General features: G+C 39.3%; 1 protein-coding gene across 1 annotated transcript in view; it reads right to left on the bottom strand.

The window, feature by feature from the left end:
* Window positions 1-23474, bottom strand: part of LOC127539758 (solute carrier family 15 member 2-like) — a 57241-nt gene that overhangs the window by 26191 nt on the left and 7576 nt on the right. Inside the window, exons 3-10 of the mRNA XM_051964078.1 lie at window positions 15096-15201; window positions 12101-12190; window positions 11441-11540; window positions 9335-9425; window positions 7528-7602; window positions 3413-3495; window positions 2890-2976; window positions 2166-2255 (exon numbers count right to left, since the gene is read on the bottom strand). Of these exons, the coding sequence (XP_051820038.1) occupies window positions 2166-2255; window positions 2890-2976; window positions 3413-3495; window positions 7528-7602; window positions 9335-9425; window positions 11441-11540; window positions 12101-12190; window positions 15096-15201 (722 nt within the window). The remainder of the gene's footprint in view (window positions 1-2165; window positions 2256-2889; window positions 2977-3412; window positions 3496-7527; window positions 7603-9334; window positions 9426-11440; window positions 11541-12100; window positions 12191-15095; window positions 15202-23474) is intronic.

Here is a 23474-nt window from a genome sequence, read left to right on the forward strand (position 1 = left end):
ATAAAATATGTGCCCCACAACTGAATACAATCCTTCAAATGAAATCTGAGGTTAAAGTAAAGTAGAATTCTGACTTCCCTAATGAAACTGGAATCTGATGGGTATCATTTGTTTATCATTGTAGTTTACTAAAAACTATAGCCTTTCCTTCTCCATCTTCTATTTGTGAAAATGCTTTTGGTCCCTTGGTAATCCAATTAAACCGAGCTCAGTGTTTGCTAACAAGACTGACTTACTCTCCTCGCCATTTGCAGATTTGATAAATAAGTCATCTATGACGGTATCCGTGTCACATTGTCCTGAGATGATCTACTTCTAAACTAAAATTGAACCTTGATCTCTTGAGTCCAGTCAATCAGCCTTGAAACTAACCTCCTAGTCATACTTATTATCTGGATCAAGGAGTCAACACTTGCTGGATGCTGATTTTTTTTTTTTTTTTGTAAAACTCACAAGCTAAGAATGGTTTTTGGTCTGATCAGTCGGACAGTTGGACTCATTGTAACTTGACTCTAACATAGTGATGTCATTTTGGTCCTCTTCCAGAACAAAGGACAACCATCAATCCAACCAACATTGGAAAAAAATAATAAAACCTTATTTAATCGTGTAAAAACTATTCTTAGCTCACAGATTATACAAAAACAGGCAGCTAACTTTGGGCCATCTATAACTTTTCTGCCTTCTGGTCTAATCCACAACTCTCCATCCTGTTCCTAAGAAAAGCAGGAGAAACTGAATGATTTTCCAAAATTGAGATAAATTGCACCAAAAGCGTTCCTTGACTTGAATCTAGTAGTTACCCTCTGTCAAAAGAAGAAATAAGACTTCTCTCATATGGCTAATTCTGAATGATATTTTCCATGCCATCTCTTTATGATCTGTTGATCATGTGATACTGTCTCTTTCAAAATACATTATAGAGTGCCAGGGGTCTTAATCAAGCTTCAGTCTCCCATGAAATATCTTTGATGGAAAGCAAGCTCTCTGAAGGCAGGGCTTGTTTCATTTCTCTCTTTGTATCCCCTGTGCCTCCTATTTTAAGTGCCTAGCACTTAGATACTTCTTAAAATCTTGCTGAAGAATCCTTTGAAAACCTCCGTCTCTTTCCTTCTGTCTTTTAACTTTTCCCTTCTCCAATCCTATGGGACTTTTTCCTTTCAGTAATTCATTTGTCCCTCATATTTGTCAATTCTTTCAGAACCCTAGGATTTCAATCTTCTGGGAAGATGACTTAAACTTATCAAAGGCAGCTACATATTCTCTTATTATCATCTTACTTACATTGGATATCCTTTATCAAGTACCCGTTAGCCATTTTTTGGCTGTCCATTTCAGTCCAATTCAGTCCATTTCAGTCCAAAAGTTGTTCTATCCTTTCTTGCTTTGTCATATTTCTGAAATCCACTCCCTCTTCCATATTTCCATTTCTACCATGTTGGTTCAAGGCCTTGACTGTCACTGAGGCTATTAAAAAATTCTCAACTACTTTCTCCACTTTCAGTTTCTCTGCACTCTTAATGTATTCCTTTTTTTTTTTTTTTTTTGCCAGATATATTTTGTAAAGAATAGCTCTGGTCTTGCCATAGCACCTCCTCCCCCCTTGCTCAAAAAGTTTTGAAAGCTACCTATTATTTAATAAATCAAGTCTCAATTAATCGATGTTCACCAAGCTGTTCCCTTTCTTTAGTGCAACCTCTGCAGTCTCCAGATCTGCTTGTCAAATTCCTAGCCATACTTTAAGTCCTAGTTTTGATGTCAGCATTATGAGTCCTTCCCCGATATCCCCCATGTAAATTAATCTCTTTCAACTCTAAATTAACAAAACTAGATGTTTCTTTTAAATGTATTTTTACTTTCTACTTTAGGGTCCATGAGGGCAGGGTTGTAGCTTATGTTCCAACAAGAACATGAGCTTGATCTTTTGACCAAGCTACATGCTCCCTGAGGTCAAAGACTTTTTGCCTCACTTTCACCAGTGTGCTGCACACATGATAGGGGCTCCATAAATACACAAAACTCACCCCACTTCCTCCCCCAACCCTTACCATTGGTCTCCTCCTTTCCCCTTCTGCCCTTATGGGTCCCTGCACCGGCTCCCATCTACTTTTTAACCTCATTCCCATCAACCCCTCAAGAACAGCTTCCCTTGTAGAGTCTCATACCTGTTTGTTAACCAAGGCCCAGAAAATCGGAAAGGGCATGATGAAGAGCAACAGCCGAAAGAAAAGCTTCACTGCCTTAATATTTTTCTCCTGGAGAGAACAGAGGACAGGTGAATAGGGATTCAGACATTGAGGGAGGAAGGGCCAACATTAATAGAGGGATGGATAAATAAATGAAAGGGAAAGACCACTGGGTTGGTGGACTTAGGCAGAAATTATCATCAACATTATCATTATTAGGAAGGAAAGATGAATGGAATAAGATAGGGATGAGCATGGATGGGGATAGGAAGATGGATAGACTGATCAGGAGAGAACTGTAGGATGCAACAATGGGCAGGTAAGTGAGAAATAAAGTGATGAGGGAATTGTAGGGTAGATCTGGAAAGGGAGATAGAAATAAATAAGGGGATGGGGTTTATCAAAAAAGACTGGGAATAGGTAGAAATTTAGAGAAATTGATAGGCTTAGGGTTGGAAAGGAAGTAGAAAGAAAAGGTAAGTAAAAGAGGAAAAGGACAAGTCAATGGACACAAAATTTAGAGAATGGATACAATGGAATGAACAAAGAGTAAAAAGGCAGGCAAATGGAAGACTAGATAAGTTTCCCCCAAAGTGGAACATTCTTATCCAGAGCTCATAAATGTACAATGGGGTAGTAATTTCTATCCCTGTCTCCATGTTTTATCTCTTACTGGGTGAGTTTGAGACAAACTTCCACTTACCGAGTACTTTTCTGATGCCCAATCTAGCCAATGATCTCTCTTAGGCGTCTTCCAAGAACAGTGAATTAGCTTATTTTTCATTGCAAACTATAGGAGTACATTGGAAAATGTCAAGACAGAGAACTCGGGAGAACCCACTTTATACACACCCAAACCCATCTCCTTTCCTCACACAGTCCTGAGCTCTTCCAGATTTTCTGTTATATTTTTCCTGCCACACCACATGCTCAGTATTTATCATTTTTTTTTTTTACTCCATTTCATCATACTCCAGAAAGAGAGAGATAGAAACATAGACAGAAGGAGAGAAGAGAGAGGAAAGAGCTGGGATGATGAAAGGGACTGGAAAAGAAAGGCATCTCTCCTAGCAATTTCAACTATATTTTGGGCAGAGAAAGTCCAGTTCCCAGGGCTTGAAGAACCTAACTCTTTATCCCAGACTCAGATCCTAACTGAGAATGTCAGACTTTGGGAAGCCAGAGGCTCATGTCTATTCTTAGATGTAGACATAAACTACACTCACCAGGATACACTTGAAAATTTCCAATAGGGCGCTCCCTTTGGGACGTTCTATGAAGAAAAATTTCTTACACAATAACGTTGTCACTGAAAATAACAGAGCATTCCAAGATTTTAGCCCCACGTGCCTACACAGATATATTACGATTACATCACTTAACGAGTCTCTACATAAAAACAAAACCCAAACAACAGAACAAAACACTTTTGCTGAAGAAACCCTGCTCTAATATAATCTTGGATTTCTATCAGAGGTAGTTTGTGAAGGAAGTGTAGACTTCAATCACTTATAGTATTGCTATATTGATCATTTATTTGGTACTTCAGTATAAACTGCCTCTTTGTTCTTCCATATATCTTGTTTAATGAGTTTTCTTTGCCTTTTCTAATTAGATTGGAAACTGTTCTAAGAGAGAAACCATATCTTTCCATTTTCTTTTGCTGCCGTCACTGAATACAGAGTGTTTAACAATGATGAATTGAACAATAAATCCTCAGAATGTTGAAAGGAAAATAATTTTAAATTTAGATTTCTAGAAACATAACCATTTTCTCTAAGTACAGTAACAAAAGGCGGTTAGGAGAAACTTATCTCCTTCCAAATGGGAAAAAATCAATTACAAAATGGCAAACACTCTGTAGTGATAAGCAAGGATAAACAAAAATAGATCCATTTTCATGATCTTTAACCAGATAAAAAACGAATGCATATAGAACAAAACACATTAAAAGTTTCTTCATCTTCCTGTCTCAGAGAATTAGACATTGTTCACCAAATATTAGGGAATAAATTCTTCAACCAAATCTTTAGTCTATGATTAACAGATGCCAATGGTTTGATTAATTAACAGATGAGACCAATAAGAATTGGTATACAAACATACAAAATCATGAATCAGTCCAGATGTAATGAGTCTATTACTATTCTAAGCTTTTTTTTTTTTTTTCTTATCTTGAATTGCCTTCTAAAAAAAAAATCTATATCTGACCACTGAACCCACATGGGTTTGGAGGAGAGAATGAGGCTGGTGACTTTGCAGAGCCCTCCTGCACTTAAATACAATTCATTTGCAAGTTATGGCATCCCTTTTCTGATGTCATGGTGCTCTTTGAGAACAAACAACTTGGGAGCAGGAGCTGCCCCACTGGAAATCCTATTGGACAGTTCCAATTGAGCTATGCAGTCCTTTCTTTTTTCCTTTCCTTTTGTTTTTCCTTTTCTTTTTTCCTTTCCTTTTCCTTTTCCTTTTTCTTTCCTTTTCCCTTCCTTTTTCCTTTTCTTTCCCCCTTCCTTCCTTCCTTCCTCCCTTTCTTCTTTTTTCCTCCCTTTCTTCCTTCCCCTTCCTTCCCTTTCTTTTCCTTTCCCTTGTGTCCCTTTCTTTTCCTTTTCTTTCCTTCCTTCCTTCTTCCCTTCCATTTTCTCTCCCTTTCTTTCCTGCCTCCCCTCCCTTCCTCCCTTCTTCCTTTCCTTCCTTCCTTCCTTCCTTCACTTTCATTCCTTTACCTTCCTTCCTTCACCTTCCTTTCTCCCTCTCTTCACCTTCCTTCCTCCCTCCCTTCACTTACCTTCTTTCACTTATCTTCCCTTCTTCCTTCCTTCCTTTCTTCCTTCCTTCCTTCCTTCCTTCATTGTTTCCTTCCTTCCTTCCCCTTCCCTTCCCTTTTCTTTCCTTCCCTTCCTTCCCTTCTTCTGCCTCTCTTTCTTTCTCTCCCTCCTTTTCTCCCTCTGTCTACATAAAGAATCATATCCTTACCTATGGGTCTCTAACCAAAGGAATATAATTTTGATCACTGAAACCCTGCTTGATATCTTGAAGTTCACAGGCTAGATTTCTTAAGGACTATGCTTTAAACCCAAATCACTCTGGCTCTCATGGATTGGCCAACAACGGGCCCCAGCCCAAGCCTCACTTGTCATTGCTTGTGCCCTGATGGCTCAGAGCACGTATATGTGGCAATTGTTTCTGTTTTGGCCAGAAACCTTGAGGGTTTTTCCTTCCCAGGTTAATTTTTTTTTTTTGACTAGATAAAAGAGGCCATTCTGTACCTCATTTCTTTTGTAGTCTTAATTACTGAATGGATGTTGCCTCAATCAAACTGAGACCTGGGAAAGAACTTAAGCTTAAAAAAAAAAAAAGGCCAAGGTATCCCATTATGTCTGGGGCCACCTGCAATCATCCTGATCTATATTGCTCCTGGATCTAGATGGCTCCAGAGGAGAGATTAAGGCTGGTGACTTTGCACAGTCCTCTCTCTCTCAACTCCAATTCATGTGTAAGTCACAGCGTATCTTCCTGATGCCATATCCTTATCTAAGAAGGACGACAACTAATAACACTATATTTCACTTGATCTCATCAGTTCTGAAGGATTCAATGATCATTTTATGTTATCTTGTTTGCACATTGTTCTTTGCATGTTTTCTCCATCATTGGACCACATGCTTCTTGGCAGCAGGGACTAATTTTTGTGTGTTTGCCATTTGTTGTAATCCTAGCATTTATCACAGTGCCTGGTTTATCATAATAAGAAGCACTTAACAAATGCTTGCTGAATTGACTAGACTCAACAGATACATTACAATTCTGAAACAATTTAAACTTACAGCTCATTCCAGGTCCCCTTAAATTCGTTGGTAAGGATTTCTCATATTCATTCTCTGTTAAAGCTTAGTAATATTCCCATTATAATCACAAGTCACAGTTTTAAAAGTTCCCTTTTGAGTGACTGGTAATCAGTAAGTTTAATAATGGATAAAATTAAATTGTTCCTTCTTTCTTTTCTATCAAAATTTGTGCTGGGACACATATATCATTAGTATGAATGGACATTTTATATTTTCATCTAGGGAAATTAATATAGTATTCTCTATTCATGTTTTTCATATTGTTATAAAATACTCTGCTGGAATTGGGATGGAACCATGATGATAGTTTAGGAGTAGCAAGAACAGCTGAGTTCTCACTAATACCTCCTCTACAAAAATCTTAAAAAATGCAACAAACCAAATCCTGATTGGGAAATCTAAGAAAAAAATCAGAGTGGATCATTTTTTACAGCCCAGATCAGCATCAGGAGATAGATGGAGAAATCTGTGGATACTGGGGATAGGGTCTTGCCAAGAGCATTATAGCACAGGGAAAGGGAGGAGATGGAGGAGTTCCACAGCCGTACCAGAGGATCCAGGGTTATTGCTCGCTGGTCATTGATTCTGGGCAGATTGAGGAGGAGAACTGAGCTTGGGAGTGATGTTTTAATGGTTTCAAGGCTTTGTGAGTCCTAAGCTCTCTACTGAGCTACAAGCAAGTCCAAGACAAAACAGTAGGTTTTCTTGGGAGAGGAGTGTCCTTGAAGGAGCAGAGAAGGTGATTAGTGGAAGAGAGAATGAAGACATTTTGAGGAGCTTTCCTGGATAATCAAATGCCTCCAGATGACCAGGTTTGATGGCTTTAAGGAGTACTTCCTTAAAAATGTGGTACAATGGATAGAAAGCTCCAAAGCAATCCCAATAAACTTTGGCCAGAAAATGCCATCCGCATCCAGAAAAAGAACTAAGACGACTGAATGTAAATCAACACATGCTATATATTCACTTCTTTTTTTCTGTTTTTTCTAATCTCTCCCATGGTTCTCCTCCTTCGCTCTGATTTTTCTCTCCCAACATGATTCATAAAACAATGTGTATTAAAAATAAATAAATTTACTAGGAAAAACATGGATAGAATGCTCTTCTTGGAGTTAGCAAGACCCAAGTTCAAAATCCCGCCTCAGAAACTTAATTAGCTGTGTGATTCTGGGCAACTTAAGTCTCTGTCTGCCTCAGTTTCCTCCTCCAAAAACAGTTTTAAGTGTCACAATGGTAGTATCTACATCCAAGGGTATTTATGAGGGTAAAATGAGATAAAGTACATAACAAGTGCAGTATAAATGCTAGCCATCATTATTAGGAGTATTAATATTCTTACACGGTACGAGGTTATCTGACTGTGGCCAAATGCAGAGAGAACCTTAAGTGCCCAGAGGCAGATGTCAGACAGCTGTAGACTGCACTGGGAGTTTGGTCCAGAGCAGTTTCTCCTCTCCATTCTCTACCCTCCCACCTACGCCAGAGCAGCTTACCTAACATAAGAGTCATCGTGCCGACTAAGATGCCATTGAATAACAGGGAGTAGCTTTGGGAGTACCACTTGCTCTCTGTGGAACAGAAGAGAGGGCAGATTACCCAGAGCTCACCCTCCCCTTTGTTACCTCATTACTCACAGGGATAGCTGACTTGCCCCTCTTTTTCTGGAAGGACGGCTTCACTCTCAAACACTTCACCCAAGTGCTCAAGAAACAAGCCTTTTGGAGTTTAGATAAGGGAGGCATTCGTTCCCCACTGTCCTGTCCTGTCCACATCACCAGTGTACGGAGTTAAGGACAAATGAGTGCGGGAGGGGAAGAGACTGCCTGTCCTTTGTGAAGTAGGACACCTGAGAATTGGGTACCAAGCCAGGCACTTCTGAAACGCACAAGACTCGACTTTCATCCTTGCTGGGTCCAAAGATTCGCCTCTGGCGCTTTGAGCCATCTCTCTCTTTCCTCTGCATCCTTAGAGGCAAAAGAGGAGGAGGAGGACCAAGCAGTTGGGATGCTGTAGTACCTCCCAGAACTGCAATAAGCACAAAAGAATCGGTCCTGGATCACCAGTATAAAGGAAGCCACAGCTACAAAGCTGAGTGGAGCTAAGAAAGATCAGATTTTTAACCACCTCCCAATATCCCACAGAATACCAAGAAAAGCACATTTTGTGAGAACTTGAAGATTTCTTGAAATTCTATATCCTTCGCCATTGGAAAAAAAAATGCTTTCTAATTAAGCACTTTACAAGAATCTTTAGGCAAAGTAGAATTAAAAAAACATGTGCAGAAATAAAAAGAATTTGGGTTGGAAGTCCCCAAAAGTTGTAGCCAGGTTTGCCTGAAGTCGTATCCCTACCTTACACTGTATAGTTTGACTGCCTTTGGTGAGTCTCTGCCTAGAATCCTCCCACCACCACCACCACCTCTCGTCTGCAGCTTGGCTTTCCTTACAACTACATCTGGAATCCCCTTATTGCTTCTCCCCTACTTCTTTCTGGGAGCTGGGAGTCCCGAGGGTCAGGGATCGTTGCTGGCCTGGAAATGCTGGTGGGGAATGAGGATTCCCTCTCTTGCAGATCTATGCAGTTGAGCCAGATGCTCTTTTTGCCCTGACCTTATTTCAGGAGATGGTTGCCTGTACCTTTCCCAAGGCATATCTGGAAGCAAAAACGCAGCAAGGGCATACTGACCTGAGGTGAGATCCTGAGACATTCCTATTCTTCAGATGAGCTCACCCCACCTCAAATAAATTTGCCCTGAGTACCACAATTCCTGGTTATAACTCTAAAGCCACAGATAGAATCTATAGAGAAACCTGTGTTTCCAATTTTTAAAATGAGAGGGTTGGATTTTTATGGCCCCTTTCAATAACTATGACCCCATGATCTTTAAAGACAGAGAAGGTGATAGTGGAGCTGACCCCCAAATGAGAACTGGAGGTCCATGGCCAGCATGAACATCCCTCTCCTTCTATAGGTTTTTGCATACTCAAGACCAAGTGACTGAGGAAGATGGGAAGTCATTTATTTTAGACATAGTAAACGGGGAAAATATAAGATATTTACAACGTGTAATATAGTATCATGGTTCGTTTGCTAATATCTGTGCTTCACTCTTGAAGTCTGAAAAATGTGGACAATCCCTGCTTCCCTCTACTCTTTGTGAAGTGTAGTCAGAAGCCTTGCACAGATTTTTATTACTTAAAAATTCATTCTTTTCCATACCTTCCTTGGCTGTTATATGGAAGAACTGTGGTATACTGTGACCTCTGCCCAACTTCTACAATCCCCAGAATAACCACTAACCCCAAATCACGTGGGCGAAGAGATCAGCAAAGAAGATCCCAAAGATTGTAACTAGGTACAAGGCGGAGAATACCTTCTTCCTTTCCTTTACCTGAAATTGATAAAATAAATCATGTTCCATGACACTAGAGAGCACTACATTTTTTGTCATTTTTATCTCTTTTCAGAATGTTAAGACAAATTCACAGCTCAACCAGGGTATTAGTGTGTCCTGTCTCCTCACAAGCCTGCCAACCTTTTTCTGCATTCATATTTGAGGCTGAGATCCTGGCTCTCCGCTCGCTCTCTTTTCCTGGCTACTGAAGAGCAAAGGCTAGAATTTGCTTTTCTACCTCCCACATCTTTGCTAATTTGGAGGACCCGTGAATAAATCTCCAAATTATTATTTGAGTATGAGTCACATGATTGATGAACTGATTCCTCTTTTGTAAAGTGTTCATCTCCTTTGACCCTTATCTACTAGGGAATGAATCCATGGCCTTTTCCTTGGCTGCATGGCCTATGTATCCTTAATTTTCAGAAATAGTTGATGCAAATATTGTTTTTCCTCCCGCCAATGCGGTATTAGGTATAGGCAAGAAGCCATTACGTCTTTTCTAAGTTTATGAATATTACTGGCATAGTGATGCTCATACTCAGGACTTGAACCCAGGGCAGAAAATCGCTTATTTAGAACAGAAAAATATTCACTGCTAAATGATCAGGAAATATAGCTGGGAGGCGTTATTAACTTCCCTCTCCCATCATTACTATGGATTCCCCCCACAACACTAATTCAGTGATCAGTAATTGCAGAATGAGTTACTCTTTACTTTTGGCTTGACTCCATGACTTTTAAGCTCTACTCTAACTCAAAAGAGTTGTCCTAAGCTAACTTTTCCAAGTTTTTTTTTTTTTTGTTCTATTGGCTAAAATTTGGAAGTCTTCTCTAACCCCACTCTTGCACATAAAATGTTAGAGTTGATGAAACTTTGTGGAAGAGGAAGGAGGGTAGGGCCTGAGTCTTTGTATGGTCAAAGTCAGTAAATTCTATGCTGATTATGTCTTTGAAAATGAGAATTCTAGGTCCATCCATGGCCGTTGTCCTAATCTTTTCCTCCTCACATCCCATCCTGCATCTTTGCTTACTTATTGGTACCATGCTTTGCCGCCATCCATCATTCAATCACTTTCCCTTCTTTGAAATTCCTTTGTATGGACTGAACGTGCATGATGTATGTGTGTATTTTCCAACTGAATTGTCTCTATCATTCTGTTTGGCTCAAACTAATTTAAGTCAATTTAGGTCGATTCAAACCAACATTTACAGATTGCCCATCATGTGCAGGGTTCTGTGCTGGATGGTGATGGGAGATAAAAAATTTAAATAAGATGTAGATCTTGCCCTAAACAAGCTCACAGTAAGAAGGGACATATGACCCAAGTAGACAGAGGTAATATGAATTATAGTTAAGATTATTTACAAAGTTGGCATTTTCTGAGCATATTCATCCTATGGGAGGGGGGGCTATCTAGACACGGACAGGGGGCCAGAGGAATACTAGTCAAAGGGAAAACATTTTCTATTCAGAATTGACTATGGGTTTCTAGTTATTAAAAGAGCAAATTCAAAACAACATAATAAATATAGACCCCACATCAAGCCAGATGACAAAAATTTTTTTTTTTAAATACTTCATAAAAACCTCTCAGATTAGAGGATAGAATATTGGTCCTGAAGTCAAGTAGAACAGAGTTCAAATATGACTTCAGACTCTAGTTACGCGACCCTGAGTAATTCATTTAGCCCTAATTGCTTTTTTAAAAAAAGCCCTGAGATTTAATTTTATTTGTATTTCCTGGAAGTAAATGATAGCCTGTTACAGAGTTAAAGAATAAACAGTGAATGTGAAGTCAGAGGACCTGTGTTCGAATCTTAACTCTGTCATTTACTAGCTGTCTGACTTTGGGCAAATAACTTAAGCATCATGGCTTCAGTTCCTTATGTGTAAAATGTTGGACTATGAGATAGGTCCCTTTCATTTGGCGTTCTCTGGTTCTGTGGTCCCTGGAGGAGGACAGGGTGGAGGAATAAGCGGGAAACAACCAGCTACTCTGCACACGTACCTGGTACACTGGAAACTGGTCCCCAGCTAAACAATACTCACAGGACATCTGCATACTAAAGGCCAAAGACAGACAGAGTAAACCCATAATATCAAAGATCCTAGAGAGAAGAAGGGGACAGAGGAACTTATTGATGAGCACATCAATGAGCATCTTTGCTGTGGACAAGCATCTTTCCTCATAGACTTAACAGACATGGAGATCCTAGCACTGAAGAATTCCCCACTTCCGCAGATGGAGAGAGAAGGGGTGGGGGGGGAGAGGGGAGGAGAGGGAGAGACAGAGACAGAGAGAGACAGACAGAGACAGACAGAGACAGAGAAAGACAGCGACAGAGAGAGGCAGAGAGAAACAGAGAGAGAGAGAGACAGACAGACAGACAGACAGAGACAGAGAGAGACAGAGACAGAGAGAAACAGAGAAAGAGACAGAGAAAGACAGAGACAGAGACAGAGACAGAGATAGACACAGAGAGAGAGAGAGACAGAGACAGAGAGAGAGAGAAAGAGAGAGACAGGCTGAGGTCCTGGCTCCCCGCTCTCTCTCTTTTCCTAGCTACTGAAGAGCAAAGCCTAGAATTTGCCCTTCAACTTCCCACAGATCTGTGTGTGCCCATAAGGCATGTGTGTTTGGGATAACAGGTGAAGGGGGATGACTCACCAAATAATGGAAAAGTTTTCTATCAGGCTTGCTTTCACAATCGTTATGATCTGGGTAAGTATTAGGAATATGATGCTTCCGATGAGGGCACTGGAAGGAAAGAGACTCATTAAGACCTCAAGGGACTCCAGAAGAGTGACTACTGAGCATTATAGATTAAGGGAGATCACAAAAGAAAGAAAAAGACAAAGGGAGAAATAGCCAAACAAAATAAGCCCAAACCTCTTCTGCGAAAAGTGAAAGTTGTCAGTATTATCAGTGTTATCACTTTTATCTCAGAGGTGTCGTTTTAAAAATAGAATTGATAAACATAGCCCGAGGACAAGAACTACTCTGCTCTCATTCTTTTATATTTAATCTTATACAGTTAATATGTGATTATGACTGCTTTTCCCAATTAAACAAGAATTTTGGCATGTGTAAGTTCATCTTCTGCAGGATCACTGAGAGAATCCTTAGACCTTCTCCAGTAGCAGATAGGGCAATGGAGGTAACGTGTGTATCTTGTGACATTCCCACATGCTTTATTGTTATCATTTTTCAATATTATTATTCAAGAATATTAATATTCTATATTGTATGAATTCAATATTCAAGAATTATATTCATTATTATTATTCGAGATTATACAATGTTATCAAAGTATTATTCAATACTTAGAATCAAAGAGATTAGTATTCGACTCTCATTATTTGATAAAATATTTTGCCAACAAGCTCTGATTTCTGCTACTCCTGTAAAAGTGTTTTCACTACAAAAGAACTGGATCCATTTCTCTTATAGTGAGTCTTTTCTTTGGGACAGCCCCAAAGGGGTGAATTATAGAATTAATGGAATCTCTAAATGGAAGCCCTCTAATTCAACACAGGCCTGATCAAGAATTCTTTCTAACAAGTGGTAATGCACTTTTCTGTATTGGGCATTCACTAATAATGCTTTATCCCCGGGCATAGCCCTGGGACTGAGTCTGGAAGCTCAGCTCCTCTCCTCCTTAGAAAGAAAGAAAAAGCAAGAGCCATCTAGCCTGAAGAGGGAGAGAGGGAAAGCGGAGCGAAGACAGAGAAAGGCAAATGATGATGGATCACAAAGTATGTGGAGAGAGGAGTAAGGTGTAAAAAGACTGCAAAGGGAGGCAAGGGCTTCTTTACTTCTTTTCTTTTCTTTTTTCTTTTTAAAGAGGGCTTTATATTTGATCCTGGAGGTAAAGGGGAGCCACTGCTATTTATTGAGGAAGGGGATCACTTTGGCAGCTGAAGGGAGGATGGATTGGAGCGGGGAGAAAGTTTATTAAGGCAGGGAGACAACAGATTATTACAACGGCCCAAGTGGGAGAGTCTGCATGCTAGGAGGGAGGCTGAGTGAGGAGAGTTAAAGAGACATAGACGGGAACTGTTGTGAAGGTAGAATCAGACTCGGTGACAGTGGATACGTGGGGTCAGTGAGAATAAGGGTCCAGGATGACACCGAGGGGCTGGGTGACTGGGAAGATGGTGGTGCTTTCAACAGCAGGAGGAAGGTTTGGAAGTAGAGAGAATAATAATGAGCTGAACTAGCAATGCTTAACGGCAGCCAGTTTGAGATAGTGATTCCAAAGCAGAAGTCAGGAGAGGTGTTGGCAAAAGTTGGGATGGACAGCTCAGCCTGGTGAAGAGGATGCGTAAGAAAAGGAGATTATAGGCTGAGGGGGACAGGAGTTCTGAGATGGGTGTGATGAGATGCCAAACCTTGCTTTGGAAGGTTTACATCTCGGCCCACAGGCCCCTTGCCTCCCATCTGGACCACTGTAATAACCTCCTGCTCGCTCTCCCTTCTTTAAGGACTTCTAAAGTGACCGTATCACCTCCTTGCTCAGCGGCTGTTCCCTCACAGACCACAGAGCCAGCACTGGATGTGACCGTTTACCAAGTGTATGTCGGCGGCCTTGGTCATCTCCTGCTCTGGGTCTCATTCCCCTCATCTGTGAAATGAGGGGTTTAGACTTCAGTGCACACTCTATCATTTTATTCTCTTGATCATGGCTCCCCTGGGTCCAGCAGAAGCCCTATATTTTACTAACTCGCCATCTTTCTCTATGGTTCTTCATCCACTCCTAGTTTTTGTCCTTTTAAATCTCCTCCCCTTCTAGGGAATCCTGATTCAACTGGAAGATCAGGGCTTTCTTGTTAGTGTTCTTGGTTTACACACACACACACACAGAGACTTACAGATATACATCCAGACGGGTACCTGGAAAAGTCCCCAGACATCCATAGAATCTCTTACAACAATCTTAAAACACGAGAGATAAACTCACACAGCGCTAACATGCATATACTTCTCAGACACAGAGGCTCACATACTCACACCAAAAATTAAACATGGGCATAACAAACCTATGGAGTCTATTATTCCCATACACCGAGGCTCACAAATATACAGATGGAGAGAGCAGCTTCATCTGTTACTGATTCCTTAGCTCCTTCATAGTAGCTGTTTCAATTAAAAATCTTCTCATAGTCTCAATTTTATCACCCCGAGAATCGTGCAAGCATAGGCTTAAGCATAAGAAACTTGCAAAAAACAAGCAAACAAAAGAAATTTGAAAGCATGGACATACATACAGGTTCACAGAAAAACATGCACAGAAGACTTACCCACATAGCCACCCACAGAGGATTTCACCTGGGCATCGATCAGATTCATAAACACATGAAGATGGGCAATGGCAGTTTCAGAGATGGATGCAAGAGTAATAGTCCCAAGAAATCTTAAATTTGTACAATCCTTTAGGCTAAAATTCTAACCCCCAAACACATACAAATACACACAAATACAGACACACACAGGAGCTACTGTTTGATCCTTACAACAATGTGAGATGGGGAACACAGAGGCTGAATGCTAAAATACACATGGATAGAACGCCAAAAATCTTCGGCAAAGTCTTCCTCAGGAGACTAGCTCTAGATCCCTTTCCCTCACCTGTGCTGGGAAAAGAAGAAAAGGAGTTCCTTACTTGTATTTTCCAAGCCTGGAGTCTATGAGGGTAGCGACACTAAAAGCCAGGATGACCACACTTCCTTCGAAAATTTGTTGCAGGTAATTTTCACTGACGAGGCGGTCTAAGTGGAAAGAAGTGAGATATGGAAGCAGCTCCTCTGAGAAGAAAGTTACACAACCCCAGTGAGGGAGGTGACTGGAGGTGAGAGAGAATGCTAATGAGAGACAGCCTAAAAGCAGGGCTTCTTAATATTTTTTCTCTTGTAGAAATGTTTCTCCCACGTTAGGTGCCCCTGCGTACAAAAGACTATAAAACGGGTACAAATCATTTACTGATAATAAATCCCAATTTTGCCATACCACCCCATATGGGATTGAGAACCACAATTTGAGAAGCTTTGACCTAAAGGAGCAATGCAAAGAGGGTAGAAAGGTTTTGGATTCTATTGTGTGGGGTTTTGTCAGGGGAGTTAGTATGTGTTTAAAATCAAGGGAGCCACAGTCACTGTCTGTGGGGTAAAAGAGTGTGTGGAAGTCTACAAAAGACTTTTAAAAACCCTTTTAAATATCTATTAAATTGAGAATAGATTCTAACATTAGATAACAGTATTTCACTGTCTTGGTCCAAGATCCTTTATGTCACTTGAATGAATGAACTAATCAGTGTTCCACTTAAAAACTCAATTCAGTTAAGGGAGATACAGGGATTTTCTGAAACTAAAATTAGGGAAACATCCCTTTGATAATTAAAGGACTTCCTAGTTTTTGTTAAACCTGGATCCCATTCTTGGCTTTTCAGGAAAGCTTACTTTCCAAGGATATGCCTTATAACATTGGCTGTTGAATGAAAATCCTAAACCTCAGTTTTATAGTTCTTATTTTTATCTCACTTTGTCATTGTCTCACGACTACTATAAAATTTTAAGCAAGAATGATTCTGGAAAGGAAGCAGGAGGCTTCTCTGTCCCTTGAAATTTCTCTCAAAGCAGAGATGCTTGGATTGTAGGTAATAAAGACACTTCAGGATCCCTCTTCTACCAATCTCCACACTTTCCCATCAGGAATCAAGCCAACTCTCAAACTTCTTTCTGGGTCCCACTGAGGGAACCCTCTCCCCTGCTGTGGAGATGCTGCTGAAATTCTCTGTCCTCTGTCTGCATATGTGAGGTAGAAAGTGCGTTTGTGTTTGTGTTGGGGTGGAGTGGGACTGAAAGTATGCTTCCTTCTGGCTGGGACATGGCTTTAGGTTAAGAACCCTCCAGGATTCAGAGGCTCTGCCCCAAACACCTTCCTTATCTTTTCTCAGCCTGAGAAGGAAAAAGGACTGAGGGGAACCAGCTTGGGAGAACAAAGGACTTAAGCTGAATCAGGAGAAGGTCGAGTCAAGTCAACAAGCATTTATAAAGTGCTTCTATGTGCCCAATGCTTTACTAGGCACTAGGGATATAAAGAAAGGCAAAACACTATCTCTGTTCTAGGGAGAAACATGTAAATAACTAGGAAATACATACTATATGGAATAGATGAAAGGCAAACTAAAAAAAAATTAGATAAGGTAGTAAGTCAAGTTAATTAAGAAAAGGTAAATAGAGTAATTGAAGGATTAATCAAATGATAAATAATATGGATAAAATAAGTAGGTAAAATAGCTGAGTCAAATCACTGAAACAGACAAAAGTCAGCGTAAGCTTGAAGGAGAGATAAGGATGATTTGTGGCATTGTTGACCAAAAGGAAAAAAAAAAAATGAGCAAGGTTCTTAATTCATGAAGAGAAAATAATTGGCTATAAAAGTGCTTAAGGTTGAGGCATGTTGTTGTATTGTTTCAGCTGACTCATTGTGACCCAATTTGGGGTTTTCTTGGCAAAGATATTGGAGTGATTTGTCATTTTCTTTTCTAGCTCATTTGATAGATGAGGAAACTGAGGCAAACAGGGTGAAGTGACTGCCCAGAGTCGTACAGTTAGTATCTGAGGTTGAATTTGAATTCAAGTCTTTTTGACTTCAGGCCCAGTGTTTTATACACAGAATTACCTGAATGCCTAAGGTTAGAGCATAAATACCAACAATTAATTCAAAGAAATAAGGCTGAAAAGCTCAACCTTTACAGAAGAGGGGGAATGTAGGTATATGAATAGAGGGCATAATGTTTGCATTTCTGCTACAGTTGAGTGACTATATATTGTGAGTGAAGTACAGATGTATTTCAGCTGTAAGCTGATTTTTTTCCTAGAGGAAAAAGGGGATCAAGAGAATGCCTCTTCACACTCCAAATTGTAAGGGAATATATCTTCCTAAAGGAAAGAGAATAGAGTTATTGTTGGGGGGGTGGGGGAGAGAAGGGGATCTGAGGTAGAGGGAGATATCAAGATGATGGAGAATGTAAAAGTATAATGCTGAGGAGAAAGGGATATTATAATGGTGATGGGGGACTTCAATTATCCAGACAGTTACTGGAACTTTCTGTCAAAAGCAGAGCAGCTAATCACTTCTTGATTTGCATAATAATTTTATCCAATATGGAGAAGCCAACAAGGGGAAATTCTATTCTGGAATTCATTATCACTAAAAAGAGAAGACCTGGTTACTAGGTGGGGCAGTGATTGAAATCAAGATAAAATAAGGCACAAAGATCTGAACATATTTAATTTATTGATAAAATATAAAATTTTCAATAAGCAGGTTCTTAGCTTCCCGAGCAAATAATGGCCTTGCTATGGAGACAAGAAGGCTTTTTAGTTTTTAAAAACAACAAAGAACAGAGTTGGGGAGGGGGCAAGAAAATGAGATTGGTTACAGCACAGACAACATCATGGGGATGGGGACATTATGGGTTACATCAAGTCAGGTGGGCTAATAATACCTACATAGGACTACTAACCATTCCCCTTTATCATTAAGGAATGCTGATTGATTTATGGGATCCATCTGAATATTGAAGATCTTGTTCAATGATGTGAGTTAGCAGATTCCCTAATACCTAGAAACGATAGTTAAGGAGATTGCAAGAACAATTAAGGAACAAATTATCTCTTAAAGCTAGCTTCTGGACAATGATAATACCAGATTGTCTTGATAATTTCCCAGGAGCTGAAGAAATGGTAGAGAAGTTACCCCACCCCCCCCATAATTAGAACTTAAAACATAAATTCCTGAGCTCAATTCATAAAGACATAAAGAGGTGGCATTAAGCATGAGGATTCAAATGTAAAAATCAATACAGCATAAAATCCATTAACTTGTAGAAGCAATAACAGTAGAAAATGGAAGTAATGTTAATCTTTCAGTAAGAATTATGAAAACCCTGGAGGGCAGGAACCATTCCATCTTAAGAGTCGATAATGGAGGAGAGTCTCCCATGCCCTACTTAGATTTTGGAAAAATAGATTTCAAAAGATTCATAAGAAATGTAGCTGGGATGCTAAAAAGTAAAATTTAGGGAAAGTCAGTCAAATAGGGATGAGAGATGCTCAAGTGTAATTTTGAAGACACAAAAGAACTGTTTCAATGAGAAATAATAATGGAATTTGTGAAAAAAAAACTTGTGAATGCACAAGGGACTCAACAATAAGATAAGATTTTTTTTAAAAAATAAATCTATAGATGAAACAAGGATAACAAAAAGACTACAAGAGCATGGCATAGTCCTTATGAAAATATCAGGATGATTTTTTTCAGAAGAAGTTGTTTGGCAAGGAGAACTAAGGACAACATAGAAGGGTTTTTTTTTTTTTTTTGTTTGTTTTGTTTTTGTGATTTGGCTGTTTTTAAAGACAAAAAAAGGAATAAGGATACAATTTTTTCATAGGGTGGATGAGCCAATGGTTGGATGGTTTTATTTCTCAAAGAAAACCAAAATGGCATCTCTATATTGGAGAAAAGATATGTATTCACCTGTGGCTAATCAGATCAATGTGACTTCATTAGGTTTTATCCCTACAAATAGGGCACAAATAGTCCATATGGACATTTGGAGTGATGTGTTGCCTCTAAATTTGTTCATCCCACGTTTCTTTGGAGCTGCTTCAATTCTCTTTCACTCACAGAGCACAGCCCCTTCTTTGATGCTGAGTAGTCCTTTGCCAATACCTCCCATGTCACACAATTGATTCCAAAGTTCTTCAGAGACACCTTAAGAGCATCTTGTTAATTGCTGCTTCTGACCTCCAGGTGAGCACTTGCCTCATGTGCGTTCTCCATAAGACACTTTTTGGCAAGCTTGTTTGGCATTTGAACAACTTGACTAATCCACCGGAGTTGCACTCTGTAATAGAGTTGGAATGCTTGGCGGGCCGCTTGAGAAAGCGCCTCAGTGTCTGGTATCTCATCCTGCCAGGTGATCTTCAGAATCTTCCTAAGACAATTCAGATGGACGTGATTCTGTTTCCTGATATGGTGCTGGTAACCATCCAGGTTTCACAAGCATATAACAATAAAATCAGCACAACAGCTCTGCAGACTTGAGTTTGGTACACAATCTAATACTTCTCTCACACACTTAAACACTGAGCTAACTGTAATAACTCAGGCACCCACCTCACCATGTATGTGTACATCCCTGAAAAATATATTTTATCCACAATATTCACTATTTTTCCACTTGTTGTAACTGACAGTTCCACATATGAATGATGTGGTGCTGAATGGCGGAGAATCTCTGTTTTCTCAGTGGTGTTAGGCCAAAATGAGCACAACTGGCACAGAACTGATCCATATTTTGTTGCACCTCAACTTCAGAGGCTGCTTTGAGTTCATAATCATCTGTGGCCAAAAAAAAATCATTCAGCACACCTCCCTCCAGTTTGCCAACAAACATGGGAGCAAGCACACAGCCCTGCTTCACTCCATTGCTGACTGGGAAAGTGCAAGAACATTGTCCATTTTCCAAAATCTGTGCAAGCCATCATGGAACTGATAATGCAGATGAACTTCTCCAGGGACTAACAGTATCCAAGACCTCATTCAGATCAACAGTTGTGTACAGACCTCTGTTCTGCTCCTAGCATTTCTGCTGGAGTTGTTGGGCAGCAAACATTTGTTATCAACCATTCTTCAGCCTTCTGAAGCCACACTGCTTCTTGGATAACCATCTTCCAGAAGAATCAACCTATTAAAACAGACTTTGGCAAAAATCTTGCCAGCAGTGACTGAGAGATCCTCCACTGCCCATGATTGTCACGAGCCAATCTATTTCCTTTTCCTTTACAGAGATAATGGAGCCATACTTGAACTTCTGGGGGATAACCTCCTCTTGCCACATAATTTGTCAGCTTTTATATATGAGCAGTAGATCTCATCTTGTAAATCTCTGCTGGAATAGAATCAGCACCAGCAGCTTTGCCACACCAGAGGAACCAATTGGCATTCCAAAATTGGAAATTAGGCTAGAGAGGGATTGAAAACCCATATTTCAATCTGTCCTTATCATTAATCAATGTGGTCAAGATGCACCATAGGTCTTTGGCCCATAAATAGCCTTCAACATTTTGGATTGTTATTATTAGCATAAAACTGAATTTCATCTGTTTTCTTACTGAGCCAAGAATCTTGAGTTTCTCTAAGCTTTGCTTATAAAACTGCCTTCTTAGAGACAGATGACACTATCCTTTTGGTAAGCCCTGTAAAGTCATTTTTCATTCAACAAATTCTGAATTTCCCTGTAATTTTTGTCCAATCATATTATTGTTTGGTAAGAAATGATCAACAGGATGATTTCAGAAAGGCCTGGAGAGACTTACACGAACTGATGCTGAGTGAAACGATTATATACTTCAACAACAATACTATATGATGATCAATTCTGATGGACGTGGCCATCCTCAGCAATGAGATGAACCAAATCAATTCCAATGAAGCAGTAATGGACTGAACCAGCTACGCCCAGCGAAAGAACTCTGGGAGATGACTAAGAACCATTACATTGAATTCCCAATCCCTCTATTTTTGTCCACCTGCATTTTTGATTTCCTTTACAGGCTAATTGTACAATATTTCAGAGTCCGATTCTTTTTGTACAACAAAATAATGGTTTGGTCATGTATACTTATTGTGTATCTAATTTATACTTTAATATATTTAACATCTACTGGTCATCCTGCCATCTGGGGGAGAGGATGGGGGGAAGGAGGGGAAAAATTGGAACAAGAGGTTTGGCAATTGTCAATGCTGTAAAGTTACCCATACATATAACCTGTAAATAAAAGGCTATTAATTTTTTTTTAAAAAATTTTGTCCAATCACTATTGATGTTCACGAGTGTTCTGGTCCAGATGAGTAAATGTGATATTGCACATTAAACCTCTGAAAGCTACCCATGTCTTTTCAGTTCCACTGTTGCTAACTTCAGTTTTCCCTCCAAGTTAGCAATAAACTGTTCACCGTGAAGAGGTACTCTGATCTGTTGACATTAAGTCTTCTGGCAATCATTTTGCATTGAGGCTATTGCTTCTGTTTAATGCAGATTTTAGCTTAGAGAAAATAAGTCTATAATCAGTCTAGCAGCACTCTCACATGCTGTTTCTCCTTACAATGACATAGTCTATTAAATACCAGTATTTGTTGTGAGGATGTACCCATGAGGTTTATTTTGTTTAGATGAATGGAAGATAATACTGGTGATGAGGTGATAGGACACACGTCATCCGTAGTAAGTGACCATTACTGTTTTGGACTCCATTCCACCCATGGATTCCCTGCCATGTCTGACAGCCTCTGCCTACTCTGCATTCAAATACCCAGAATTATCACCTTTTCCTCTTTTGACACACTGATGATGAGTTTCCAGGTTTTCATAAATTTTTTCTTTGACTTCAGCAGGGTTTGCCCTGGTGGGAGTATGCTGGTAGCATGGTACTTTCCTTCAAGTGGAAATCGCATTGTTCTGAGCCTGCCATTCACTCCTTTTGGTAGGTGTAAAAAGCTTGTTGACTTAAGATTGCAAAACCTACACAAACTTCATGGTACTCCCCTTCACTCCTCCCAAAAAATCCTACTTGTGTATCCAGCTTTGGATGTGATAAACTGCTGAGTTCTCTGTCTTGGATTTTGTGTTGCTCAGGACTGTGCACACACTCCATGTACCAATAACGAGTGGGATCACCTTTGCAAAATTTGTGTGTGTGTTTTGCCTGCAGACTGGCATCCCTGCCTACCACGGTAAGCAGGCCAGCATTGCGGGAAGTAGACAATTGTTAGGGTAGCATTTTTTTTTTTTTTAGCTCTTTCCTCAAGCCAGGAGGGGAGCAGTGTGGTTCTTTTATAAATATATTTATATTTTATAAATAGATGCAAAAAAGTTCTTAAAAATACAGTAATCCATTTTGTTAAAAAATTTAAAGCATAAGAATAAATGAGCTGTTCCTTATCTATATCAATATATCAACTAAGATAATACTATTATTATCCATATTAGGAAAATTCTAGAGTAAGGATGTGCATGATTACCACTACATGATATAATGATAGAAATATTAGGTATAGCAGTAAGTTAAGAAAAAGAAACTAAGGGAATAAACAAAGACAAAGAGGAACTAAAAATGATTTTCTTTTTTGAGGAGGGATGGGGTTTGCAGATAATATGATGATTTACTTAGAAAGTTTTAACCTAAAAAATTAACTTTAAAAAGTTAATTGAAACTGCTAACAACTTTGATAAATTATTAGCATATAAAACAAGCCCACAAAAATTATCACACTTTCTGTATATTCCCAACAAATCTTAGAAGGAAGAGAGAAAAAAAGAAATTCCATTTAAAATAACTAAAGAATGTTATTAAAATCTGGTAGCTTATCAGAGAAGACACACACAGGAATTATAAGAATATAACTACAAGATCTTCACTTTTTCGCAGAAATAACATCAGATCTAAAGAGAGAAATTGTTATCATAATAAAAATGATAACATTCAAAAATTAATTTACAGATTTGAGCCATATCACTCAAATTACCAAAGGGCTCTATTATAGAATTAACTGGTGGAGAGGGGGAAGCATATGGAAGAATAAAAAAATCGAGAATCTCAAGAGAAATAATGAAATAAAGTGGCAAGAACAGGAGTCTAGCAGTACCCTCTCCAAAACTATACTACAAAGGCGTAATCACCAAAATTATTTGGTACTGGTTTAAAAAATCTAAAAGTTGATCAGTGGAACAGATCAGACAATACCCAGAAGCAACTAAATATAGTAGCACAGAAATTAATAAACTCATGGCTTCCAATTATTGGTTAGGGACTCACTATCCAATCCAACAAAAACTTCTAGTAAAGTTAGAAAGCATGTGACTGAAATTAGATTTAGTGATTTTAAACCCATTATGATACAAATTTTTTATACAATTTTTTTCTGTTCATCATGTATGGAAATGTTTGTTAACTGGTGTTTGTCCAGTTCATAA

The sequence above is a fragment of the Antechinus flavipes genome, chromosome 6 (genome assembly GCF_016432865.1).
Source record: "Antechinus flavipes isolate AdamAnt ecotype Samford, QLD, Australia chromosome 6, AdamAnt_v2, whole genome shotgun sequence".
NCBI lineage: Eukaryota > Metazoa > Chordata > Mammalia > Dasyuromorphia > Dasyuridae > Antechinus > Antechinus flavipes.